The 25,380-nt window shown below is 36.7% G+C and overlaps 1 protein-coding gene across 4 annotated transcripts in view; it reads left to right on the top strand.

Annotated features, from left to right (window-relative positions):
• The window catches only part of SRFBP1 (serum response factor binding protein 1), a 62,352-nt gene that overhangs the window by 9,594 nt on the left and 27,378 nt on the right, over positions 1-25,380 (top strand). For 3 of the 4 annotated variants that reach the window (XM_079779917.1, XM_079779916.1, XM_079779919.1), the window contains exons 2-3: positions 6,745-6,833; positions 7,853-7,925. In XM_079779917.1, coding sequence (XP_079636043.1) covers positions 6,745-6,833; positions 7,853-7,925 — 162 coding nt within the window. The remainder of the gene's footprint in view (positions 1-6,744; positions 6,834-7,852; positions 7,926-25,380) is intronic. The other variant, XM_079779918.1, reaches the window with a different exon arrangement.

The following is a 25,380-nucleotide window of genomic DNA, read 5'->3' as shown; positions in this document are numbered from 1 at the left end:
TTCCCTTTCCTGTGTTTATGTTGTTTCTTCCCAATATGCTTACATGGTCTTTTTGCAAGTAGTTATATTAGCTTTCCACTTTATTTTAGGTCATATTTTTGTATTGTCTATCCAAGGGGAGATCCATGTTACATTACTATGTTCAGATTTTACCAGGTTAACTGAGGCATCTGTAAGTCTAGGTTCTAGGTGACACCTCCCTTTCAGCGTGTGTGTATGTGTGTGTGTGATGTGTTAACTCTTTTCTTCTGCTCTTGGAGATTGTATTAAATTTATTTTGCTGCTTGGAAGCACTTTAGCTTAGGCTTCTCAGTCTTGATGATCATGACCTTCCAATTTGTCCTTCAGTTTCTGTCTTCAAACTCTTTCCACTTTTCTTTCATGTTGTTTCTTCTGTTAGCACATTTCGTTTCCATTTTTTGCCTCTTTGCTCACATTTCTATCATTTCCCTTCCAGACAGTATCATACTCTTATTGCATTTCTAACAATGAAAGTTCTATTTGCTTTTGGTTGGAGAATTCATCAAAGTGAATTCTCCAGCTTTCTAATGATATTGGTTATTTTAGTCCTTTCTGTTAATTTAACTTCAGCATTATCTATCAATCAGCATCATAATTTCTAGGTGCCAAATGATTTGGCACCCTTTGAAATTCTAACTAAAAGTCTATTGGTAGCTGTTCATCAGTTTTCCAAAAATAAATTTAAATACTTTGAGAAAGCTAAATGCTTGAGGTAAGCAGTTGTGAGAAAAAATAAAAGTATAATTCAATTTTTACATGAAGTGAATGTGCTTTTTTTAAAAATAAATTTGCTAAATATTCTTCCTGCTGTACATAAATGCTGAGAAAGTTAACCTAGAAAAGTATTTTTTGACATTGGTATGAAACTAAGTACATGAAGCATTCCCTTTGCTTTTAGATTTCCTTATGCAGTAATGACAAACATAGTTCTTCTTAAATTGGAATTTTAAAATTGGAGTCTAGCTTTCCCATGATTGGAATGTAACCGAGGACCAACTCTGCCCACTGCTTATTAGTTAAGTTTGGTTAACAGTGGTTAGCAAATGGTATATAATCTCATGCACTGCAGGGTACAGCAATTAGAAACATTTGCTAATATATTTTAAGGCAAAATTTATCACTTGTTATTTATTTATGAATGACTTAACTTTCAAAAAATGTATTAATAACCCTATTATGCTGCTTATGAAATGTAGCAAACCTTTTTTTTTCTTCCACTTAAACCTGGTCTAAATGGCTTTTCATTTATGTAAATACTAGAGGCCTGGTGCATGAAATTCATGCACTTGGTTCGGGGGGGGGGGGGAGCATCCCTCAGCCCAGCCTGCGCCCTCTAGCAGTCCGGGAGCCCTTGGGGGCATGTCTGACTGATGGCTTAGGCCCGCTTCCCCCAGGGAAGCGGGCCTAAGCCCACAGTCAGGCATTCTTAGCGCTACTGTGGAGGCAGGAGAGGCTCCGGCCACCACTGCGGCACTCCCCCTGTGGGAGTGCATTGACCACCAGGGGGCAGCTCCTGCATTGAGGTCTGCCCCCTGGTGGTCAGTGCGCGTCATAGCGATTGGTCATTCTGCCTTTCGGTCGATTTGCATATTGGCCTTTTATTATATAGGATGATTTTTTTCTAAATAGACCTAACTTTGAAACAGATTTCAAAGAGGTTAACCTATCTAGTGAAAAAGAAACCTGATTGCTCTACATTCTGTTACTATACTATTCTTTTGAAATGGTGAATGAACAAGCGACTGTTTCTACCTTTCTGGTCATTTATTTAACAAATATTTATTGAACACACTTAACTGTATGTCACCCACTATGTTAGGTGTTAAGATATAATGTTGAGTAAAACAAGATACTTGACCTTCATTGAATTGATAACTTACTGGGAGAACGAAACATTAAATATCATCAGATTAAAAATAAAGTACCGTATTTTCCGGCGTGTACGACGACTGGGCGTATAGAAGATTTTCCTGGGTTAAAAAGTCGTCTTATACGCCGGAAAATACGGTATTAAACTTAAATTATTTGTTCATGATAAGTTTTATATGTACTCTAAGTACTTATAATTGGGAATTTTGACTCAGGGAGCCCAAAAAATAACTTTACTGGGAAATGACAAATAGGCCAAAAATCAGAAGGATCAGATGTTAACAAGCTGACATGGGGAAAAAGAGCAAATCTACCAGAGGAAACAGTAAATGTAAAGACTTGCTGGTAGATGTGAGCATGGTAAAGACAAAGGACTCAAAAAGAGCCCATGTGGCCATCCTAAGCAATTGGAAACCATTGAAGAGAGTGAAAGAAAGGTATGGCATGACATCTCTGTGTTAACAATGTATTCTGACTGAGTTTTGGATAATTGGAGAGGGGCAAGAGTGGGGAAATGAGTTACCAAACTCAACCGGGATAACTAGGTGAGGTCAAGATAAAAAAAAGTGGTACAATTTGAGAGATAATTAGGAGATAAAATTAACAGGACTTGGTAATAGATTTATTGTGAGAGATTTAGGAATGAGAGCTATCTATAGTGAGCCCTAGGTTTATAACGAAAAGATTGTTCCTTTCCTGGAAACATGAAACACCTAAAAAGGGATCCAGTTGGGGGTGAAGAACATGGGTTCCAGTGTGAGGTGGAAGTGATTTTAAGCTACTCCAAAGGAACTGTTGAGTAGGCAGTTGCACACTTGTGTCTGGATCTGAAAGATATATCTCAGTTGAAGGTAGAAATTTTTGAGTCATCTTTGTTTAGGTGGCAAATTAAAAAAATATTCACACATAAGATCACTTAGGGCCAAAAATGGATGGTGAAAAGTACAGCTGGCTTAGGACTGACCTTTGAACTTGAACATTTCATGACATGAAATGGTGGATGAGCCTTCAAAGAAGACCAAATGGAAGAGGCTAGAGGGGCAGAAGGAAAACTAGGAGAGTATTCTGTCATGGGTCATGTAAACACTTGGAAAAGTGTTTCAAGAAGGAGGAAGTGGTGAACAGTGTTAGATGCTGTTGAGATTTCAAGTAAAATGAAGTCTGAAAATTTCCTGTTGGATTCAGGGTCATTTAGAAATCATTGGTGTCTTGGACACCACAAACTGGAATTATGTGGCATGAAAATGGTGATAATGACTTTGAACATCTCTCAAAGCTTGGCTCTGAGGCATTTGAAGACAGAGGGTGCTCCTCGTGAACTTTGTAGTGAGGATGTTTTGTTTGTCTTGTTTTTAATGAAAACGACTCAAGCATGATAAAAATCAATGGGAATAATCCAGTTAAGAGATTGACAATGCTAGAAAGGAATAATGTATAGTGAGGGTTCTAGGATGGCAGAAAGGATGGGATTCAAAAGAGTTAAAAGGTTAACCTGAGATATGTGTAGGATTATTTCTTACTAGAGGCCCGGTGCATAAAATTTGTGCACCTGGGGGGTGGGGGTCCCTCAGCCCACCTGCACCCTATCACAGTCCGGGAGCCCTTGGGGATGTCCAACTGATGGCTTAGTCGGATATTCTTAGCGCTGCCGCTGAGGCGGGAGCGCTCCTGCCACCACCGCTGTGCTCACCAGCCATGAGCCCAGCTTCTGGCTGAGTGGCGCTCCCCCTGTGGAAGCACACTGACCACCAGGGGGCAGTTCCTGTGTTGAGCGTCGGCCCCCTGGTGGTCAGTCCGCGTCATAGCGACCGATTGTTCCACCATTTGGTCTATTTGCATATTAGCCTTTTATTATATAGGATAATACAACTTTATTAATAGAATAGGGTGAATGATGCAAGTAAATTTGTATAAAGAGAAATGAAAAGGAATCCTACCGAATAAAAGAGTAATATGCAAATTAACCATCCGCTACACCCACAAGCCACGCCCACCAGCCAATCAGAGTGAGTATGCAAATAAACCCAACCAAGATGGCTACAGCCACAGAGAGCAGGAGGGAGGCTTGGGTTTCCCAGGCAATGGAGGAAGCCAAGCTTTCTGCCTGCCCTTGCCGGCCTAAGCCTCCACTCAAGGCTACAAAGTTTCAATTATAGAAGGTAAACAAATCCAAACAGAAATGGTGGCAGCCACGAGCTGGAAAGAGTGGGAGGCTAGGGTTGCCCCTGGCAATGGAAGAAGCAAAGCTTTCCACACACCCTGGCGGGCCCAGGCCTCCACTCAAGGATACAAAGTTTCAATTATAGAAGATACATAAACCCCTAAAGAAATGGCTGCCCGCCACGGAGTGAGCAGGGGGCTTGGCTCCGCTCCAGGCTACAAAGTTTCAATTGTAGAAGGTAAATAAATTCCAGATACCAAGGCCTCCGCTTGGGTCGCCAGGGGGCGTGGCTGGCCTGCAAACCACCACATACCCCTCACCCAGGCCACGCCACACCCCAAGGGAACCCCCACCCTGATCCGGGACACCCTTCAGGGCAAACCAGCTGGCCCCCACCCATGCACCAGGCCTCTATCCTATCTAATAAAAGAGTGATATGCAGATTGACCATCACTCCAGCACACAATATGGCTGCCCCCATGTGGTCAAAGATCCTGCCCCCATGTGGACACAAGATGGCCAGCAGGGGAGGGCAGTTGGGAGGGACCAGGCCTGCAAGGGAGGGCAGTTGGAGGCGATCAACCCTGTAGGGGAGGGCAGTTACAGGTGACCAGGCCGGCAGAGGAGGGAAGTTGGGGGCAAACAGGCTGGCAGGGGAGCAGTTAGACATCAATCAGGCTGGCATGGGAGTGGTTAGGGGGTGACCAGGCTGGCAGGCAGAGGTGCTTAGGGGCAATCAGGAAGGCAGGCAGGTGAGCAGTTGGGAGCCAGCAGTCCTGGATTGTGAGAGGGATGTCCGACTGCCCGGGCTGGGCTGAGTGACACCCTCCCCCCCCACCCCCCCCACCCCCGCACGAATTTCGTGCACCGGGCCTCTAGTGTTAGATATTTTAGGAAAGCAGACAGGTTAAAAATAGTTATTGTAGAGTGAATTGGCCAATAAAATATATGTAGGATTGCTAGGAAGTGTAGGAGCCTGTTTGAGGTTAATTATGGTGAATTTATAGTAGATAGATAGTATTAAATATTTCCTGGCTATTGGGATGCTGTGATAAAGAACTCAGAATGTTCTTTTTATTCAAGATTAACTAGAGGGATTGCTAATCATAGGGGAATTTAAGGTATTGGCAAATATTGATCATATACCTAAATTGGATAAAGGAGGAAAATCAAAAGCAAAGGACTGTTTGAGAGAAAGTACATGGGTAAGTGAATTGCTGATCCAGTGAAGTCAGAGATGATTGTGGTGGGTGGAATTTAATAAGCAAGCAGATAGAAATTGTAATCTTGTGGAACATTTCAACTGATCATTTTAGAAATAGAATGATTATAAGTGATGATAAGGACTACAGTGTGACCATGGGAGTGGGTCACTGAGATGGAATAGATTAGGTAGTTAGAAAAGAGCAAGTCAAGAAGTGAGGATATATTGGGTGAGTTATTAAGTGGGCATTTCTGTCATTAAGAATGATGTCAAAACTTAGGGTGGAGAGAAATTATAAGTTGGTTGTCAGTATCTTCAATGTAATACAGAGGGTGAATGATTATCATGAAAGGTAAGAGAAGCTATTACAGCCAAATGCAAAAGCCTTGATATTGCTATTTTGGCAAGAAGAATTTGTAGGATTGTGTATGCCAGGTACTCTTGAAAAACACAGAAATCACTATGTAAATATTGCAAGTCCCTTGTCCTCTAGGAGCTCAAAAACTATAGGGAAAAAACACACACACACACACACAAAAAACACAGCCACAGTTATTAATGACAGTATAGTGAAATAGAATCTACCTACAAAGTATATTTGGAACCCCAAGGATGGAGTGGTTTTCTCTAACTGAAGAAGTCATTGAAGGTTTTATGGGAAAGATATCTGAAATGAATTTTATGAAGTTCCTAACATGGAGGAGGGGAAGAAAGACAATACAGGAGAAATTATAAGATGTATGGCTCCTAATAACAGATAAGCATAAATTAAAAACGATAGCATCCCATTGTACTAAGTACTGTTATAACATGTAGTTCTTTATCTTTGGAATATTTCCATCTCTTGGCCAATACATTTTTTGTTTGTTTGTTTTGTTTTTAGAATTCAGTATTGTTCTTTAATGGGATGATTTAAGCATGTATCTGTGTACTAGTATGTGTGTGAGTACACACAATGTGCCCTTGTGTTTTTGGCATTTCTTTTAAAGTTATGCCTCAAATAATTTATTACTAAAAATAAATGCAAGGGGTATTCTATAAATAAGTAAATATGATCACTTTCATGCACTTGCTTTTGTTAACACACTCATTCAATAAATTAAATTTCCATCATGATTGTTGAAGCTCTGTTTTAAGCCACAAGGACACAAAGATTGATATGATGATCTCTAATCTCAGAAAACTCAGTTTATTATGTTCCAAGCCCAACAAGATATAATAAGTATAATATTAAAATATTAATCATTGGGAATGCTGTGACTTTTTTAAAGATAACTTCTTTCTCTTGAGTCCTCAGACACATTTTAAAATGTTGATGTATTCCTTTATTCACTCTCAGTGGAAAATGTTTGATTTCATCCAACTATCAATATAGTTAACCAAAAATTTGGATAAAGTGGTAGACTTAGCCTATAATATTAAGACTCAAAATAAAGTATGTTTCTTTTTGAATTAATAACCTTTCATATTTTGGCTTTATTCTTCAAAGGTTGTGAAGATGAGAAAAGAAGTGAAGAGAATCCGAGTTTTGGTTATCCGAAAACTTGTCAGAAGTGTTAGCAGACTGAAGTCAAAAAAGTTAGTCACTTAAAGTTATGGCCTTCTGACTGATAAAATGTCAAAAATTGTTTTTATTTAATATTTACAAAATTTGAGGGTGGGACCTAGAGGGATAATTAAATATCTCACAGAGCACTTTAAAAAAATAATATTTAGAGAGGATCTGAGTGAGATAAAATGTGCTGTGTCAGCATGTTACATGGTTTTGATCATATTTGCTTAAAATACATGATGAATTCTGCTGCTATTTTTTTCAAAAATCTCTTTGGCCTTTTTAGAATGAAAGTCCTTTGGGGTTATGTATGTGTTTTATGTTATTAGAAGTTATCTTAAGATGTGGTATGTTTGAGCAAATCTAGTAATACCTTGTGTAAATCAGTTGTAAAAATTTATATCACTTTTTTTCTTGAATTGCTAATTAATTTGAAATATTCAGTACCTTGTGGAAATGTTTATCAAAACATTGTGTTCCATCTAATTTTTTGAAAAAATAGTAGTTTGTATTTTCAGTGTCACTGGTATTAGAGAAAAAGTATGTTATTTAAAGTCTTCAAATGTGTTTTGCTCCTGATTAATTTTTAGTGCTTTCTTTCATAAATGTTGCAGAAGATGGCTTTCCTCTCTGATATAATCAGATATTTGACATCTTTGTATATTCTTTTAATTCCAGAGAACAAATTCTTATTTAATAAAATTATATCTAACCTTTAGTTGTAGCTTATGGACCTTATATTAAATACAATTGCTATTAACCGATTAATTAAAAAGTATTATTTGACCTTCCCATTAAGGAATTAGAAGGCAAACAGCAGCAATAATTTTTAATATTATGCCAGGACTATGCCTATTTTTGCCAAGAACTTGGGTTTATTAATAGAATTGGGATATATGTTGGAAGGGGAGAAAGCAGTGCAGGTTGACATTGCTTGTTATTTAGAGATTTATGATACTTTTCTAAAAGAAATGAGACTTTTCATTATGATATGAGTCTGTAATAATGCTTTTCCTGTCTACATATTGTAATGTATCTTTTGCAGAGGTACTGAAGATGCACTGTTAAAAAACCAAAGGCGGGCACAACGATTGCTTGAAGAAATTCATGCCATGAAGGTAAGGACTTGTGCAGCTGTGTGAATGCGTGTTTCTGTCTCTCATCTCAGTCTGCATGTGTGTGTGTATGTTGGGTTACTTATTTGAATATTATTGTAGGTTTACCAAGACTTATTTTATGGGTCTGTTTGGTGAAGAATGTAGCACATTTAGAAAATTGTAATATGTTGAAGCTTGCATTTTCTCTTTCACTGAATTTGTTAAAGTACTTGACTAATTTGAGTCAAAACACTGCCAAACTAAACTCATCTGTGTTTAATAATGCCTCATGCCTAAGGCTTTTATTTTTACTGTAACTTTAGGCATGTAGTCTAAGTTGAGTTCAAGAATTGAAGTGTTCATGCTATTTGGTAATGTGGATGGGGATATTGGTGGCTGACATCATGCTTTGCCTATTGCCAACTCAATAAATTTTTGTGTGATGGTGTCAGCATTTTATTCAGCTCTGTAGTAACTCGAAATAAAATTAGTATTGGACCAAAATGATCCATATTTTTGTTTCTTTCAGCCAGACTCTTCACTAGCATAATTTTTAGGTCTTCTCACTGCTCTTACTTTGTGGAAACTTTCATTTACCAAATGACATACTATTAAATGTCTGGGAGACTTTTTTATTGCAGAACTTAAAAACAACATTTGGTACTAGCAATTATGTTAATTGCAGGGTCATTTTGCATGTATGTTTGACTATTACATTTTGGTATAACTTTCAAGAGTATGGTTTTTTTTGTTTGTTTGTTTTTTAATTTTACTGATTTCAGAGAGGAAAGGAGAGAGAGAGAGAGAGAGAGACAGACATTAATGATGAGAGAAAATCATTGATCAACTGCCTCCTGCACGCCCCCATTGGGCATCAAGCTGTGACCTCCTGGTTCATAGATTGACGCTCAACCACTGAGCCACACCGACTGGGCACTTCCAAGTTTTGAGATAGATAAAAGAATGATTGAATTCTCTAAAACTACTTTAATTGAGTTAAATTATCAAAGTTTCTCATCTTTTTTTTTTTTTTTTGCTTTTGAAGGGATAGTAAAGTATTTTATAGGCCAGTTATTTTTCACAGTTAATCTGAGTAGAAACAGATGTAGGACATGATTTTTTTTTTTGTGTGTGTGTGTGAGGTGCTTTTATTTTTTTGTGGAATTATTTTTAATCACAGGACTGCAAAATTTATGCAATACATTTGATTTATCTTCTCTAGTGTTTTAATCCCTCTTTTTTTCCCCAATCATTCAGTCAAAATACTCTGTTTGCCTCCTAATTGTCATTTGTGTCACTTTGGATGATACATCATTTAGGCTTTTTCATATACCTTTTATTTCTCATGAAATAAAAATGAGAGATAAAATGTTTAGACATTTTTGTTTTGAGGATAACTTTAAGATAGGAAGTTATTGTGTATCTTATTGTCTCTTTCACTTTCTCTTAACCAAGGTTCTTACTAAATTATTACATTCCTTACCTAAATTTTCCCCTGTAATTTCTTCTGAATGGTCATTTTTGTAGTCCTCAATTATTCAAAGGCTTTGAACTACTATATAATTGCTGATTTTATTTTTCCATGGAAAGAATGCATTATAATATAATAGGCCTATGTGTAGTATATGAAGACTCTGAAAACAAAAGATATTCATTAATCTTCAGAATACTTCCCTTCTGTAACTCTCAATAATGGATTTAATTTAAAGTTAGTCAGAAAAATAAGTTGTCCTAATTGATTTATATGTGAAACTTTTCTTTTATTCTTAAACCTCATCAGGAATAGCAAATCAGACTCAGTGAGAAAGTTCATAGGTTTGCAACATTACTGTGTCACATTCATAGTTTTATTTTGTGTGTGTATGTGATTATATAAGACCACTGTGGAATTGTTGCCTCATAGAAAGCTAAAATGCATAGCCTATATAGTCTTGAAATTCATAAAGTTAATAGTATGTATGTATATTTTTCCCCTTGTATTCATGGCAGTGGGTTAGGGTGGTCTGAATTGGGTGCTATGAATTGAACTTTTTTTTTTGTAATGCTTTTTAAAAGTTGAATTAAATTTAAATATTAAAAAAAACTGAAAAAAAGAGTAAGACTATGTTTGCTTTTCTTACACATCTAATTTTATTCCTTATTTATGATCCTTTTAATGGTCTACTTTTCTAAAAGAAAAATATATAGAGCATTTTTTAAGTGAATGGTCATTTGAAATTTCCTAAAGAACAGTTTATCATATATACATGGGAGTATCAAAGAAATAGTCACAAAACAGGAAGCTCACAGTCTCAATTAAATTTGAAGAAAAACCTCTACTTATTCATTTTTCCAGATGAATTTTTTCCTTGGCTCATATACCACTACATTTTTATAGTCTTGTTCATGACATACTGTCCTATACTTGCTTTCTATGATAATAGGGTATTTTGTTGCAAGATGACTTCCTCAAAGAGAAAACCTAAAATATTTTTAGAAATGGGAGTTTGTTTATTTCTGGCCAAGAGAAAAAAAGGGGGCCTGATCTTTTTTATTTTTTAAAAAAATATATTTTTATTGATTTCAGAGAGGAATGGAGAGGAAGAGAGAGATAGAAACATCAATGATAAGAGGGAATCATTGATTGGCTGCCTTCTGCATGTTGAACTGAGCCTGCAACCCAGGCATGTGCCCTAGACCAGAATCAAAACCAGGACCCTTCAGTCTGCAGGCCAACACTCTATCCACTGAGCCAAACCGGCTAAGGGGGGGCCTGATCTTTATGATACTATGAAATCATAGGTTCCAATTTTGTAGATTATAGTATATGAATACCAACTCTGTTGCCTTTTCTAATAGTATTCCTACTTTTCACTCTGATACTAGTGTAAATTCTGGCTTCTAAAACAGTTTCTTTTTCTTAGAAATTAAAGTACTAGTAGCTGATCAACTTTTATAGATCCCGAAGTTATTTAGCTAAAGAAAAAGATAGCAAAATTAAGGCAGACAGTGAAATTAATATAAGTATACAAGAAATCCCTTAATAATAAAGGTAATATAACTAGCTGCTTCTGTGAATATTTACTATGTGCATGACACTATGTTAATTTTTTTGTATGAGAGCTTAAAAAGAAATTTGCCATAAGGTATAAGATGCCTTATTTGTCCTCTGTTTTATATTCAGTATCTCATGAGATAGATGTCATTTTTCTTACTATCTTACAGAATAGGAAACCAAGGCTTACAGAAGTTAAGCAACTTGCCCAAGGTCAAGTAGTTGTTGGGCTTCATAACTAATTAAAAAGCTAATGGCCTTGGTACTTTTACTGTGCTTCTTCATTAAAACCAGAACTTCTGAAATATACCTATTCTCTACTCTCCTAGAGACTAGATGAGATAATATGATTAACACTAGAGGCCCAGTGCATGAAAATGTATGCACTGGAGGAGAGTCCCTCAGCCCTGCCTGCCCCCTCTCACAGTCCGGGAGCCCTCAGGGGCGGGAGGCAACACGGCGATCAGGGGAAGGCGACGCCCCATCACATCTCTGCTGCTGCCACTGCTGGCAGCACAAGTCTCGGCCTGCCCTGGTTACCTGAGCCTCAGGTGGCCCTGAGTGGCTGGGCAGCCACCATCCGAGGCTTGCCTGCACCTCGGGTCGGCGCTGGGCGGCTGGGGGCGCTGAGGAGACTGGGGGATCTGGAGGCAGGTACGCGGCAAGGCTGGGCCCAGCTGGGGGCGGGCCCGGCCTTGCCGTGCCTGTCACCCCAGCGGGGCTGAGGGGACTAGGCACCTCCATCTTGTGGCTGTGGGTGCCACCATCTTTGAGGGTGTGGCAATTAGCATATTCCCTCCTTATTGGCTGTGGGCGCTGCCATCTTTTGCAATGGCGTGAGGGTCAATTAGCATATTCCCTCTTTATTAGATAGGATAATAGTTGTCCTCTAAGAAAAAAAGACCCAAAGGAGATGTGCAACATGTTTTCCGATTCTTTAATTCCTCAGAGCTAAATGCATATACCCAGTTAACTCAAGCTGCTTTTTTTTTTAACTTCCTTCTCTCTGAGGTGATTACTTTTCCTATACTGAGTATTCCTGTCTAGTGAGAACTTGAAAGTTATTCTGAGACTTTGCTCTGCCTGCTACTCTTTATTTTAAAACTCCTTTTGTCTTATTCTTTTCTAAGTTTACATGCTCAAGTCTCTGTTATTAAAAGCATCTTTAAAGCACCTTTGCTTATGCTCTTCATGGCCTGTTTCTAAGTGGTTGTTATTAGTGGAACACAAATGGGAAAAGAGTTGTAGATTATGATCTGTAGTTATTATGCAAAGTCAAATAAAATAATATGTAAACAAAGTAACGTATCACATCTTTTGCATTTCATTTCACCACAACTATAAAATGAGCAGAATCTTACTTCAAAGGACATGTTTAGAAGGGTTCTATGCTGAACATTCTTCAGATAAGACCTTTCCTTCTAACAAAAATCATTAGCCTGTTTACCAGGAGGACCAGTTATCAGCATATTAAAAAATAGATTAAACTCCATCACCTACTTATACTTGAGTTTCCTCCTGGTAAAGAAGTGATTGCCCAGGACAGCTGTTTTAATTCTTCCCTCTCTGATTTGTAATAGTCTTCCTTTAATTTTTTCCCCCTTCTTTTGTTTATATCTCCCTCCAATGTTTTGGAAACTATTTTAAACCTAGAGAAAAATTATAATGCTACAATATATAGTAGTAATACATCTAGTTTGTCCCTTTACTGGTGATGCTTAGTTCCAATTACTTGGTTTAGAGCAGGGGTGGGGACCTTTTTGCTGCCAAGGGCCATTTGGATATTTATAACATCATTCATGGGCCATACAAAATTATCAACTTAAAAATTAGCCTTCTATATTTTGCCAAACATTTAATTAACTCACCCCTAATGCCTTGGAAGGGCCAGAATAAATGATTTTGTGGGCTTTATGAGGCCCGGCCCTCAGGCCAGCCGTTCATTTTTCTGATAAGATTTTAATTTAAGAGGTTTTTAATTTTTTTTTTTTACAATATTAAGGATAGTGCTAATAGCCATTTTTCCCTATGGAGTATGGGTTCTTGACTTCCTGCAGGAAAGATTTCACAAGATTCCAGGTGATGTTGAAGTATGTTTATTAAAGCTGGAGACAGTGAAACTGAGGAAAGGCTTAGGATAGAAGAAGCAACAGGAGAGAGACTATGCAGGGCTGCTTTGGCTCTCTAGGAACATTATGGGAAAGAAGTGAGCCAAGGAGGTGCTGCTCTTAGCTCACTGGAGAGTTAGAGAACAGGAGGCCTTAGGGACAGGATCAGGGGTTAGCCCAGGATATGCAGCCACTGTCCCTTTCTCCCCTGGTTGCAAGTCTCCTGGGGTCCCTTAGAGTTAAGGAGATACAGGCCTGTGGGGGAAGAAAAGGAGGGAGACAAAGGTGCGGGCATGTTCCTAGGAGGGAGAGCGCACAAGTTTAAAATCTTAATGTATGTTGCAATTGAATTTTTTACAATAATTTTTTAATAATGTTAATCTTTTTATTGTATATTTCTGGAGGATTATGATGTAGTTGAATGTGAAAATGAGAGAAAACTTTGTATAGCAATTACAAACCTGTGCTTTGTGAATACTGTGAGAGGAGTGAATGATATTGTTAATCCACAATGATAGTAAGAGAATAGCTGCTAATAGTCTGAAAATTGAATAAAGCTGTTTTAGTACTTGACAGTTTGAAGTTTTCAGCTATGTGACTATAGTTATGAACTGGATTAATTGTTTGCAACAGTCTTCAGAGTAGTTGGAACAGAGTAGTGTTCTTCTTTAGATATGTTTGCCTACGTTTTTGTGAGAACATATGAAATCTTTTTATCTAACACCACTGTGCATAGGCCGAAAGAAGAAAAACAAACAAAAAAAAATGGAATGAGTATGAATTGAAAAGTACAAAACTGAGTTCTAAGTCTTGGAATTTAGGTTATAAACTTTGACCTCTGTAGGCTTTAGTTTCTTCACAAAATTAAGATGATTGAGTAGATTTTTTTTCTAAGTCATTTGCTCCCGTGTCCTATTCTTTAATCTCAACTAGCTTGGAGTTTACTACCTTTGCTACCTGCTCTTTCAATCATGAGCAAAAAATATAGGCTTTTTAGCTTCTCAATGAAACAATATTTTTGTTTTGAAGTAGCTTAATTGAAATTTATATTTTATTTACAAAGCAGTGGTTGACATGTTTTTACATATCATTATAGGACTTATACCACTTAAATACTAATTTACTAAATCAGCAATTTCTTATTCATTTTCTCTAGTTGACAGGGTAAGGGCCTTTCTAGATGTTTATCCTTGAAACATCTAACTTTTTACAATGATGATGATTTTCTTTAGATATGATAATCTTTTTTGCCTTAATGAGGAGACATGCATTTTGGTATTTAAAAAATAACATGTAATGAAACTTTCTAAAAATTTTTATAGGTTTATGTTTCTTCACAAAGTCATCCAAGACTGATAGTTGGTTCTTATTGGTCCCATGCTTTCTTCTTTTCCTATTCAGGGCCAAAACCTGTTAATGTGCTATGTCTCTTTCTTCTTTTATTACTTATTCCTTATTTCACCTATAGTTTCAAACTTTGCCCCTAACTGGGTATTAGTCATCTAATAAACTAGTTTATGCCTTAAAACCCATCATCATTCTTTAACTGCCTCTCAGTTTCTTCCTTTCCCCTTATTAGAATAGCATCTTTACCTCCCATAGCATAACCACTGGGAACTGGACCTCCTCACTTCCCATTCCCTCAGCAACCCACTTAATTTATCTATCTGCCTGTTCATCAGTGTCCTTGAATAAGATTCACACTGACTCTTAGGTGTTGTTGTCCCCCCAAAGTTCTTTCTTCTCAATTTATACTCTTTAACATGGCTACTTGCATTTTTGAAGGTCTGCATTCTTTTAATTTTCATCCGAGGATATTCTTTCTATTGATTTTTAGAGAGAATGGAAGAGAGAGAGAAAGATAGAGAGAAATATTGATGTGAGAGAAACACCAGGCCCGGGCTGGGGAGGAGCCTGCAACCAAGATACATGCCCTTGACTGGAATCGAACCCAGGACCCTTCCATCCACAGGCCGACATTCTATTCACTGAGTCAAACCAGCTAGGGCAGTCTGCACTCTTATATTCAGCTCCACTGAATGTTTTTAGGTGCACCCAAAACTCAACATTTTACATGATTCACTGAGCTAAGTTAAAAAGCATGGTTAAGGTTTTTGGTTTTCTTATGAAGCCTAAGGGCAAGCACTGAATTTTAACCTCAGCAGGGATGAGAATCAGGATCTGGAGATTCTCAGAAACTTAGGTAGTTCTGTTTGTGTGTTTCTTTCCTGCCTCATTTTCCTCCATTTTGTGCTTCATCTCTGTTTTTCCTCATCTTCCCCCTATCCTGCCCACTCTGTTCTCTTTCACTCCCCTTCTATCTGACTTTCCAAATAGCTCTCATTGCTTAGGTATTTCCAAGGTCACTGTATAGTGGCAACCCCAGCCCACAGTGACTCAAGTTCTTGGGCCATCTTGAGTTAGATGTCCATCACTGGTCTAAGTCTAATCAGCTGTGGCATTGGGGTATTAGGGGACAGGGTGATGGGTTGTAAAGAAAAGAAGATGGATAAGGATATATTCCAAAAGATGTCAGTATCTGAATATAGATTCTAACATTTTGTTCCTCACCACCCACATTCTAATCAGATGTTCTTCTCTTCTATTCCTGACTTTGGTTTTAACACTATCATTCATGTAGTTTCCTAAGCCAGAAGTCTAGGAATTATTTTGAATTCCCTTCTCCCTTAGCTACCTTCTATTCCCATATCTTATCCTTCACCAAGATCTGTTATTTTTATCCTCTAAATACGTAACCACTTCTTAGTTCAGGTTCTTATTATTTCTCACTTGTACTTCCTGCCTTAGGTATTACCACACTTCAAATCACATTCTGCACTGTAACCAGTGACCTTTCTAAAATGCAGATTTGATCAAGATTCTGTCCTGCATGGCATACAAGGCCCTTTGTGATCTATACTCAAGATACCTTTTTTCTCCAATTATACCATCTACCTATCCCATACTTTTTGTACCAACTATAATTTATGAACCCCAAACATATCAATCTATTTCATGCGTACTTGCACTTTTTAGAGAGAATGGAAGAGAAAGGGAAAGATAGCACACCTCTCCGATCTGAATAAAGACTTACTCTTTATTTCAGCAGCTTTACTTCACTTCTCATGTTACTTGCTCTAGGAAACTTTCCCTGACACAAGCACTCTGCCCCAAAAAGAATTATTCACCACGTCTTCTATACAGCTCCTTAACCTTCATATATTTCTATTATCATATTGTATGAATCTGTTTCCATGCTATTCCTACACTACTCACAGAGACCTTCTTAAGAAAATACTAGTACATTTTTTACTCAATTATTTGTCCCCAACACCTGGTAACGTGTCAGGTGTATGATAAATGATGCTGCCTGGCTGGCAGACTGAGTGACATTTAATGTAACATTTATTTATATTGTCATATGTACAATGTTGAGGTTGCTCTGAGTCTCAATATATAAGTAGAATATTACTGAACTATTACTAAGAAGAGTCGCTAACCAGAGTTGTTTTTGTGTTTTAGTTGGTTTAATGTTAAGTGTCAGAAATAGAAAAATGGATAGGCTCTTCATTTTATAGTCACCTTTGGCCAGTTCTCTAAGGCCATTTAATTTCTAATTCAGTTTTTTTTTTTTTTTTTTTTTTTTTTTTAAGGAACAACTTTTATTGCTTCTTAAGGCATAACAAGATGCCCTGATTAAATATTCTTTTGTACTCAGCTTGTGACATTTGAAATGATCAACAGGAAGTCATAGTGGTGTTTTAAAAGATCATTATATATATACTGCTCTCCTCACACACATGAAACAACATTTAGAAACAGATCATCATGTTGGAATTCCAGTTTGTTTCCTGGCATGTGGTTTCTACAGCTTTACGCCAGTATTTTGAATAAGTCCTTTAACCTTTAGCAGTGTTAAATTTTTAATATGTAGGGTTCATGATTTTCATTGTAGGCTGTGTTGATATAAAGATATTATATCAAGCATATGGTGGCCTTAAAATATTTTTATATTTTAAATTAAGAGCAGTTGTGACAAATAAAAATGGTATGCATTCCCTGATTTTGAAACTACTTGATTCTATTTGAAAACACAGGAAAAGTTATAGATCCTTGTTGACAAAAGTGATGAAACTGCTATTACCATTTACTCAGTCATTATACACACCTAATTTTAAAATAAACTGATTTTGGAATTGTTTCAGTTCAGATAAACTTACTTCAGAGGCTTCTGAGTATGTGAATAGGATTTAGTGTGGGAACAGGAAGTAAGAAAGGATTATCACATGAGCTTTTGGTCAAAAATGTTTTTTATCTCTTTTTGTTTTATTTTGATTTTTTTTTTAAGTTTTGTAATTCTGCAGATTTGAACTTAAAACCTTGGCAAAATGTTCCTACTAATTGTGCAAGTATCCAAAGCCCTTTTCAACTGTTAATTCAAAAAATTTGGACAACCAATACTACTATCATAATGTTAGCATGAAATAATGTGGTGATTGAGAAAAGAGGCAAATATTACAACATAGTTTGTTTGAAACACATAATGGGAGACATAGAGTCCTAGAGTAGTCAGCAATAAGAACAATAAATAACTGGTCTAGAAAATGGGCTTTTCTTTTTTATTCAACTGGGATGTCACCTGAATTTGGGATTAAACAGAGACACATTATTTTTAAACGTTTATACTCATGCCCAGCCTGTGTGGCTCAGTTGGTTGAGCATTGGCCCATGCACCAGGAGGTTACCAGGAGGTCACCAATTCGATTTCTGGTCAGGACATATGCCCAGGCTTTGGGTTCCATCCCCAGGAAAGGGTATGCAGGGGGCAGCCAATCAGTTTCTCTCTCATCAATGTTTCAGTCTCTCCCTGTCATTTTCTCTCTCTGAAACAAATTAAAAATATAAATAAATAAACATTTGTACTCACTAACATGCCCACATATTTTACACTAGAGGCCTGATGCACGAAATTTGTGCATGGGGGGAGGTGTCCCTCAGCCCAGGCTGCACCCTCTCCAATCTGGGACCCCTTGAGGGCAGTCGGACATCCCTCTCACAATCCAGGACTGCTGGCTCCCAACCGCTCACCTGCCTGCCTGCCTGATTGCTCCTAACCACTTCTGCCTGGAGCCTGATCACCCCCTAACCACTCTCCTGCCAGTCTAATTGACGCCTAACTGCTCCCCTGCAGGCCTGGTCCCCCCCAACTGTCCTCCCCTGCAGGCCTTGTCGCCTCCAACTGCCCTCCCTTGCAGGCCTGGTCCCTCCCAAATGCCCTCCCCTGCTGGCCATCTTGTGGTGGCCATCTTGTGTCCACATGGGGGCAGCCATCTTGTGTGTTGGAGTGATGCTCAATTTGCATATTACTCTTTTATTAGATAGGATAGGATTGTTATATTTCTGTTGTAATGGAAACCATGCATTCTCCCCTCCCCTCCCCCCTTATGTTAGAATAGCTAATGTTAGTATTTTGCTACTCAAAGTATTAATATCTTGTGACAACAAGAGAAACTCAATAGTGTTCTATTTTTTTCCTTAAATATGAAGTTTATTCCGTGGTCTCTACCTGCTGTTAAATTACAAAAATGGTTCTTTGGCAGTTTACAGTGAAAATGTATACTTTACTTATATTCTTGCCCTTCTGTATAAAAACTAACCAAATCCTTCAAAAGGTATATTAAGGTAAGAAAGTATGGAGAGATCTTTACTTTTTTAATTGTTAATTTCTGGTGAAACTCAATATATTAAAATAAAACTTGTTGGTTTTAGTTAACATTAATAATTCTGTTATTCACTATCTAAGATAGCATACCAGTTTATTAATGATCATATATCTCTTAAGACTCATAAAATTTGCAACCAGAAAAGAAAAACTACAAATTTTAAAAAAGACTAGGAATTTCAAGAATAGCTATTAAAAATTCCATGTTATATGTTCAGGCTAGTTAAATAAATTATAATTTAGAACATCCTATGTTTATAGATGAATAGATTTCTGCTGCCAAGGAACATACTATTCTGTGGGAAATAAGCATATGAGTCTCTCTGTGATATATACTATACTGATAATGTAATCAGAGTTTCAGGAACCTAGAGAAGGGATTCGTTAATTGACAGGATTTAGGGGAGACCTTACAGAATGGGAAGCACTGGGTTGGAACTTGAAAAATACATATGATTCTGCTTTGGAAAAGGCAGTCTAGGTAAATAGAGCACACCAAGAAGAAAGTATACAGATCTGAAAGTACTTGGTGTGATTTGGAAGAGCTGTTCAGTACTTCTTTTACAATATTTAGCACATTGAAATATAATTATTTCTTTAAATGTCTCCTCTTTTGAGGGTAGAATGATGTCTTTTTATCTCCAGTGCTTAGTGTACTAATTAGCATAAAGCATCCATTTAGCAAGTATTTCTTTAGTAGTCAGTATCATGGCTGGAATATGGAATGGATAGAGGACCAAAAGGTTAAAGATAGAGGCTTAATGGTAGATGAGATTACCATTTAAAGCCTTTAGAAAATATGGACGATGAGAGGTTTTTAAGTAGTCATATGTATTTTCTAGAAAGATAAATGTGAAGGAGAGTGAGGATTGATTGGAGGAGAGATAACTGATTAGGAAGCAATGACTAAATTATTTTTTCCATGCACTAAGGAGACATCTATTAAGCCTATCTTTATGGAATGTAATATGCAATGTAATTCATTGTTCTTGCTCTGCAAAAGTATTATACTATCAGAGAAGGGCTGGTATACATACTTTTAAGAGCAGACTAAGTTATGAGAGGTGCTTTGAAAATTTTAAAAGAGTAAGAGGTTGCTGCTAGCTAATAATCAGGGACAGTTTCCTGGAAAAGAAGACAGTTAAATGAAAAATGTTAATGTTACTGATTTACCAAATTGATATGAGTTCCTTGATAATCTTTAAGTGAATCCCAGTTAGATAGCAAGGATACTGTTTAATGCAACAACTTCACATCCCAGACTTATATGTTATTTATAGCACTAGGAAGCTCAACTTCAGATGTAAAAGCGTGCTAATAAACAATTTAATAGTAATTTTAGTTATTAATTACTGCACACCTACTCTGTGCCAGGCTCTCTGCTATAGCATAAGTATACAGGAGTGGGTGAAAGTAGATTTACAATTGTTCACATGAAAAATAATACAAGAATAAATAGTAATAAAAGAATAAACTGTTTCACATACTCACAACTGTACACCTACTTTGCCAACCCCTGAATTATCTGTAATCTTCATAGTATTTTTTCAAGGCTCCTATTTAGCCTCATTTTACTGATGTGTAAACTAGGGATTTACAAATTAATTGCTTTGCCTAAAGTTACACTACTAGAGTGTAGCTAAAGCCAGGATGCAGTACAAATCTGTCTGAATCAGTAGCTCATATTCTTAATACTATACAAACCTCATCTCTCTTTTAAGTATTAATTGCACAATTTTATCAATAATAGGTGTTATAAAGAAGTGTGCTTTTTCTAAAAGAAAAAAATGAAATGTGCTTTTGCATTATAATTTTAATGCTCATTATTAAATGAAAAATAAAAGTAATGAAATGATTTATCATCATTGCCTCTTGGGGAAAAATCGAATTTGTTTATAATTTGACATAATTAGAATAGTTGGGCCTTCCTAAAGCTAGAATACCTGGTTATCTATAAAGGATTTTGTTTATGCATTTGACATTTAGAAATAATATCTGACATTTAGCTAAATATCAAAATTATCAGTTCCTGAGGCACCATGAATTAGTAGCTAGCTATGATTAGGTTTCTGAGCATTTTCATTCCCTGCTGCATTTGGCATAATATTTTAAACAAATTTGGGTGTAACATGATTCTAGTATTAATTGATATAGGCTCTTTAAGCTGTTAGCACGTGGAGATATATTCAGTGGGCAAGAACTAAAAGTAATTCCCATTAAAAAAAAAAAGAATAAGATAGGGTTGTCTGCTTTCACCATTCTTATTCAACATAGTACTGAAAGTCCTAGCCACAGGGATAAGACAAGAAGAAAAAATAAAAGGCATCCAAATTGGAAAGGAGGAAGTTAAACTGTCATTATTCGCAGATGATATGATATTGAACATAGAAAACCCTAAAGATGCCACCAAAAAGCTACTAAATTTAATAAACGAATTCGGCAAAGTAGCAGGATACAAAATTAATATCTGGAAATTGATGTCACTTTTATAAAACAATAATGAACTCTCAGAAAGAGAAACTAAAAAAAAAAAAGGCATTTACTAGTACCATTGAAAAAGAAAAAAGAGAGAGAGATACCTAGGAAAAAACTTAAGCAAGGATGTAAAAGACTTGTACTTAGAAAAGTATAGGACATTGAAAAAAGTAATAGAGGAAGATACAAAATAAGTGGATACTTATACTGTGATCGTGGTTTGGAAGAATTAACATCATTAAGAGGCCCATACTGTCCAAAGCAATCTATAGATTCAACACAATTCCTATTAAAATATCATTAGCATATTTCACAGATCTAGAACAAATATTCCAAAAACTTACATGGAACCAAAAAAGACTCCACCAGCTATTTTGAGAAAGAAGAACAAAGTTGGAAAAATCACAATACTGGATATCAAACTATACTACAACGCCATTGTAATCAAAACAGCCTGGCACTAGCACAAGAACAGGCATATAAATCAATGGAATAGAATAGAGACTCCAGAAATTGACCCATGCCAATGTGGTCAATTACTGTTTGACAAAGGAAGCAAGAGCATACAATGGAGTAAAGACAGTCTCTTCAAGAAATGGTGTTGGGAAAATTGGACAGTTACATGCAAAAAAATGAAACTAGATCACAAACTTACCATATACAAGAATAAACTCAAAATAGGTAAAAACTTAAATGTAAGACGTGAGACCCTAAAAATCTTAGAAGGAAACAGAGGCAGTAAAATCTCAGACTTCTCACGTAGCAGAATTTTCACGAATACATCTCTCTTAGGGCAAGAGAAACAAAAGGAAAAAAATGAACAAATGGGACTACATCAAACAAAAAGGTTTCTGCACAGGAAAAGAAACCATCCACAAAATGAAAGGGAACCTACTGTATAGGAGACATATTCGCCAATGATAATCTGATAAGGGGTTAATTTCCAAAATATATAAAGTACTCATACAACTCAACAAAAGGAAGACAAACAATCTAATTTAAAAATGGGTACAAGACCTGAATAGACATTTCTCCAAAGAGGACATACAAATGGCCAAGAGACATATGAACAAATGCTCAATATCACTAATCGTCAGAAAGATGCAAATTAAAACTATAATGGGGTGCCACCTCACACTTCCCAGAATGACTATCATTAATAAATCAACAAAGAAGTGCTGGCGAGGATGTGGGGAAAAGGATACCTTAGTACACTGCTGTTGGAAATTCAGCCTGGTACAGCCACTGTAGAAAACAGCACGGGGAGTCTTCAAAAAATAAATGGAACATCCATCCCACTTCTGGGAATATATCCTAAGAATCCCGAAACATCAATCAGAAAGTATAAATGTACCTCTATGTTCATAGCAGTGTTATTTACAATAGCTAAGATCTGGAAACAGCCCAAATGCCCATCAGTAGATGAGTAGATTAAAAAGCTTTGGTAGTCTGCCCGGTGTGGCGCAGAGGTTGAGCATTGACCTATGATCCAGGAGGTCACAGTTCGATTTCTGGTCAGGGCACATACCAGGTTCCAGGTTCAATCCCCAGTGTGATGATTCTCTCTCATCATTGATGTTTCTATCTCTCCCTCTCCCTTCCTCTCTGAAATCAACTAGAGAGAGCGGGGGAGGTAGGGAGGGAGAAAGAAAGAGGAGCAAAGGCATGGGGTGGAATGGAAGCTGGATGGAAGAGAAGAAAGGGTGGGGAAATGGGGTACATCTGTAATACCCTCAACAATAAAAATAAATTTTTAAAAAAGGCAAGTATACATTTTATTTTGTCCTTTAGAAAGGTTACTGGACATTTGAAGTTCTAGAGAAACTACCTAAAGGAATTAGAGCTGTAATAAATAGTTTGACTTCCTTGAGATTTTAAAGATTATCCTTTATTTTTTCAGTTAAAAACCACTCACTGTCTTTTAACATATTCCTAAATCCTTTGTAGCACATCCCTATATCTTAGTTATAATTCCAATATTATAGGGAAAGACTGCCTCAATCACCTAATATAATTTTCCTAAGGCCTTCTGATGAATTTCCTAGGTAATTTACTGAAGGGGAAAAAATATTCTATGGGCTTATGTAATTGTTTATTAAGTTTGAAGTGCTTCTCCCCTCCCCTCCCCCCCCCCCCCCCCCCCCCCCCGCTTTAGCCCTTTGGTGCTGGGCAAGGAAAATTAAACTTGCAAATACTGTGTGTGTGTATTTAGTAATAAAAAAATATTCAAATAAAGCTGTATTTGTGTCCTCTTTTATTTGATATACTGAATAATAACAAAAAAAATAACTGTATAGATCTCACCTACTCTATTTTATTCTTAACATGTTATTGGGAAGACAAAAGTAAAATAGTTTTAAATATTTTATTTACTCTATATATTTACAAAATAGTAAACTTTTCTTCCCGAGGCCAGTCATTTTGTTAGAAGACAGTCTCTAAAATGAAAAGAAAAAGCTGTCTACCCTGATTTATTCCTTCAAATTGCAGAAGTAGAACCTTCAGGCTGATGTAATTGCTGCATCTCATTTCTCTGCTTGCCTCTTTGAACATTCAGAAGTGGGTAATTTCATGAAGTTCCAAGAACAGTTTAGATGTTTTTATTTGGCATAAAAAAATGTTATCGTGTTTAATCACTTGAGTTAAACTATTTTTGTTTTGTCCTATTTTCTGAAAGGTATTTCTACTGTGAGAGATAGGACTATATAATGCCAAGAGGGTTTTGCAGCTTCATTTGATGAAATTATTTGATTATGTTTATGCTTAGTTAAAATCTACTTTTAAATGTAATGCACATCTTTGGACTATTGAATTTCACACATTGTTTTTTAGCTTTTGCTCACATCAGTAATTTCATAGCTTGATGAAAATAATTTATAGTTGAAAGATACATTACAGTTTAGTTTTTAGAATATGAAGATTCAGCTTTAAACATGAAAGTCAACTTGGAACTAAAGTGAGACAGTACTGTTTGTAGACATTTAGTAATTCTTTAACTGGCTGCCAGCAAAACCTGACACTAGTAAAATTTCCTAATAGTAAACTTACTTTGTTTTATATATTACTCTTTTGTTCAAGAACCTAAATTACCTTTCTATTGTCTACCAGATGGGGTCTAATTCCTCATGGGTAGTAAAAGCTAATTAATCAGTTGGTTCTTCTCATCCTGATCAACTTTATCTCTCAGCCCCATTTTTATCTACATAATACAGTCAACTTTATATCCCTACACATACTTTGTACATTCCTGTTTTTAAGTTTCTCTAACTTTCTCTGGTAACCACACGGCTTACACCATCACCTCACACATATTCTTACAAAGCCAGAATGGATCATTGTCAAACCCTTTATCAACCTCTAAAACAGAGCTTTTGTTGGGGGAGGCAGGATAGATGCATGAGGATTCATACCTAGTGACAAATATCATATGGGTGGGAGGTTTGTGCAAATTGAGAAGGGAACCCCAGTATTTGGGTTATCTTTTTATTATTCCCACTATTGAGAACTAAACAGAAAATATCTTGCCTATTTTATCTTCAAACATATATCAGTTGTGTTTTTTTTTTGTTTTTTTTAAAATATATTTTATTGATTTTTTACAGAGAGGAAGAAAGAGGGATAGAGAGTTAGAAACATCGATGAGAGAGAAGCATCGATCAGCTCCCTCTTGCACACCTCCTACTGGGGATGTGCCCGCAACCAAGGTACATGCCCTTGACCGGAATCGAACCTGGGACCTTTCAGTCCGCAGGCCGACGCTCTATCCACTGAGCCAAACCGGTTTCGGCCATATATCAGTTTTTAACAATCTACCGTATTATATCTTCCTTTGTGTTATGTCAGATCATTTGCACATTATAAACTCTACTCTTTTTGGTTGTGTTTTTATACAGTGCCCAGTGTTCTGGATTTTAGAAGGCTATTTAGTAACATGCTTCACATTAAATTTTGCTAATCAAAGTAAAGATAAATTTCTGTCAATTGTTTGCAGATTTCTTAGTTCCTTTCTTCCTATCAATTATTTAATAATAATGCTTGGGATTCTATTAAGTTTCCATTTCAGGTTTAAGAATTTGAATTTTAAATACAGTTGACTCTTGAACAGCATCTTGGTCACCCTGCTCAGTGGAAAAGCAC

The sequence above is a fragment of the Cnephaeus nilssonii genome (assembly GCF_951640355.1).
Source record: "Cnephaeus nilssonii genome assembly, chromosome: 2".
Lineage (NCBI taxonomy): Eukaryota > Metazoa > Chordata > Mammalia > Chiroptera > Vespertilionidae > Cnephaeus > Cnephaeus nilssonii.
Note: the sequence above shows the minus strand (reverse complement) of the source record. Positions and strands in the feature narration are given on the sequence as shown.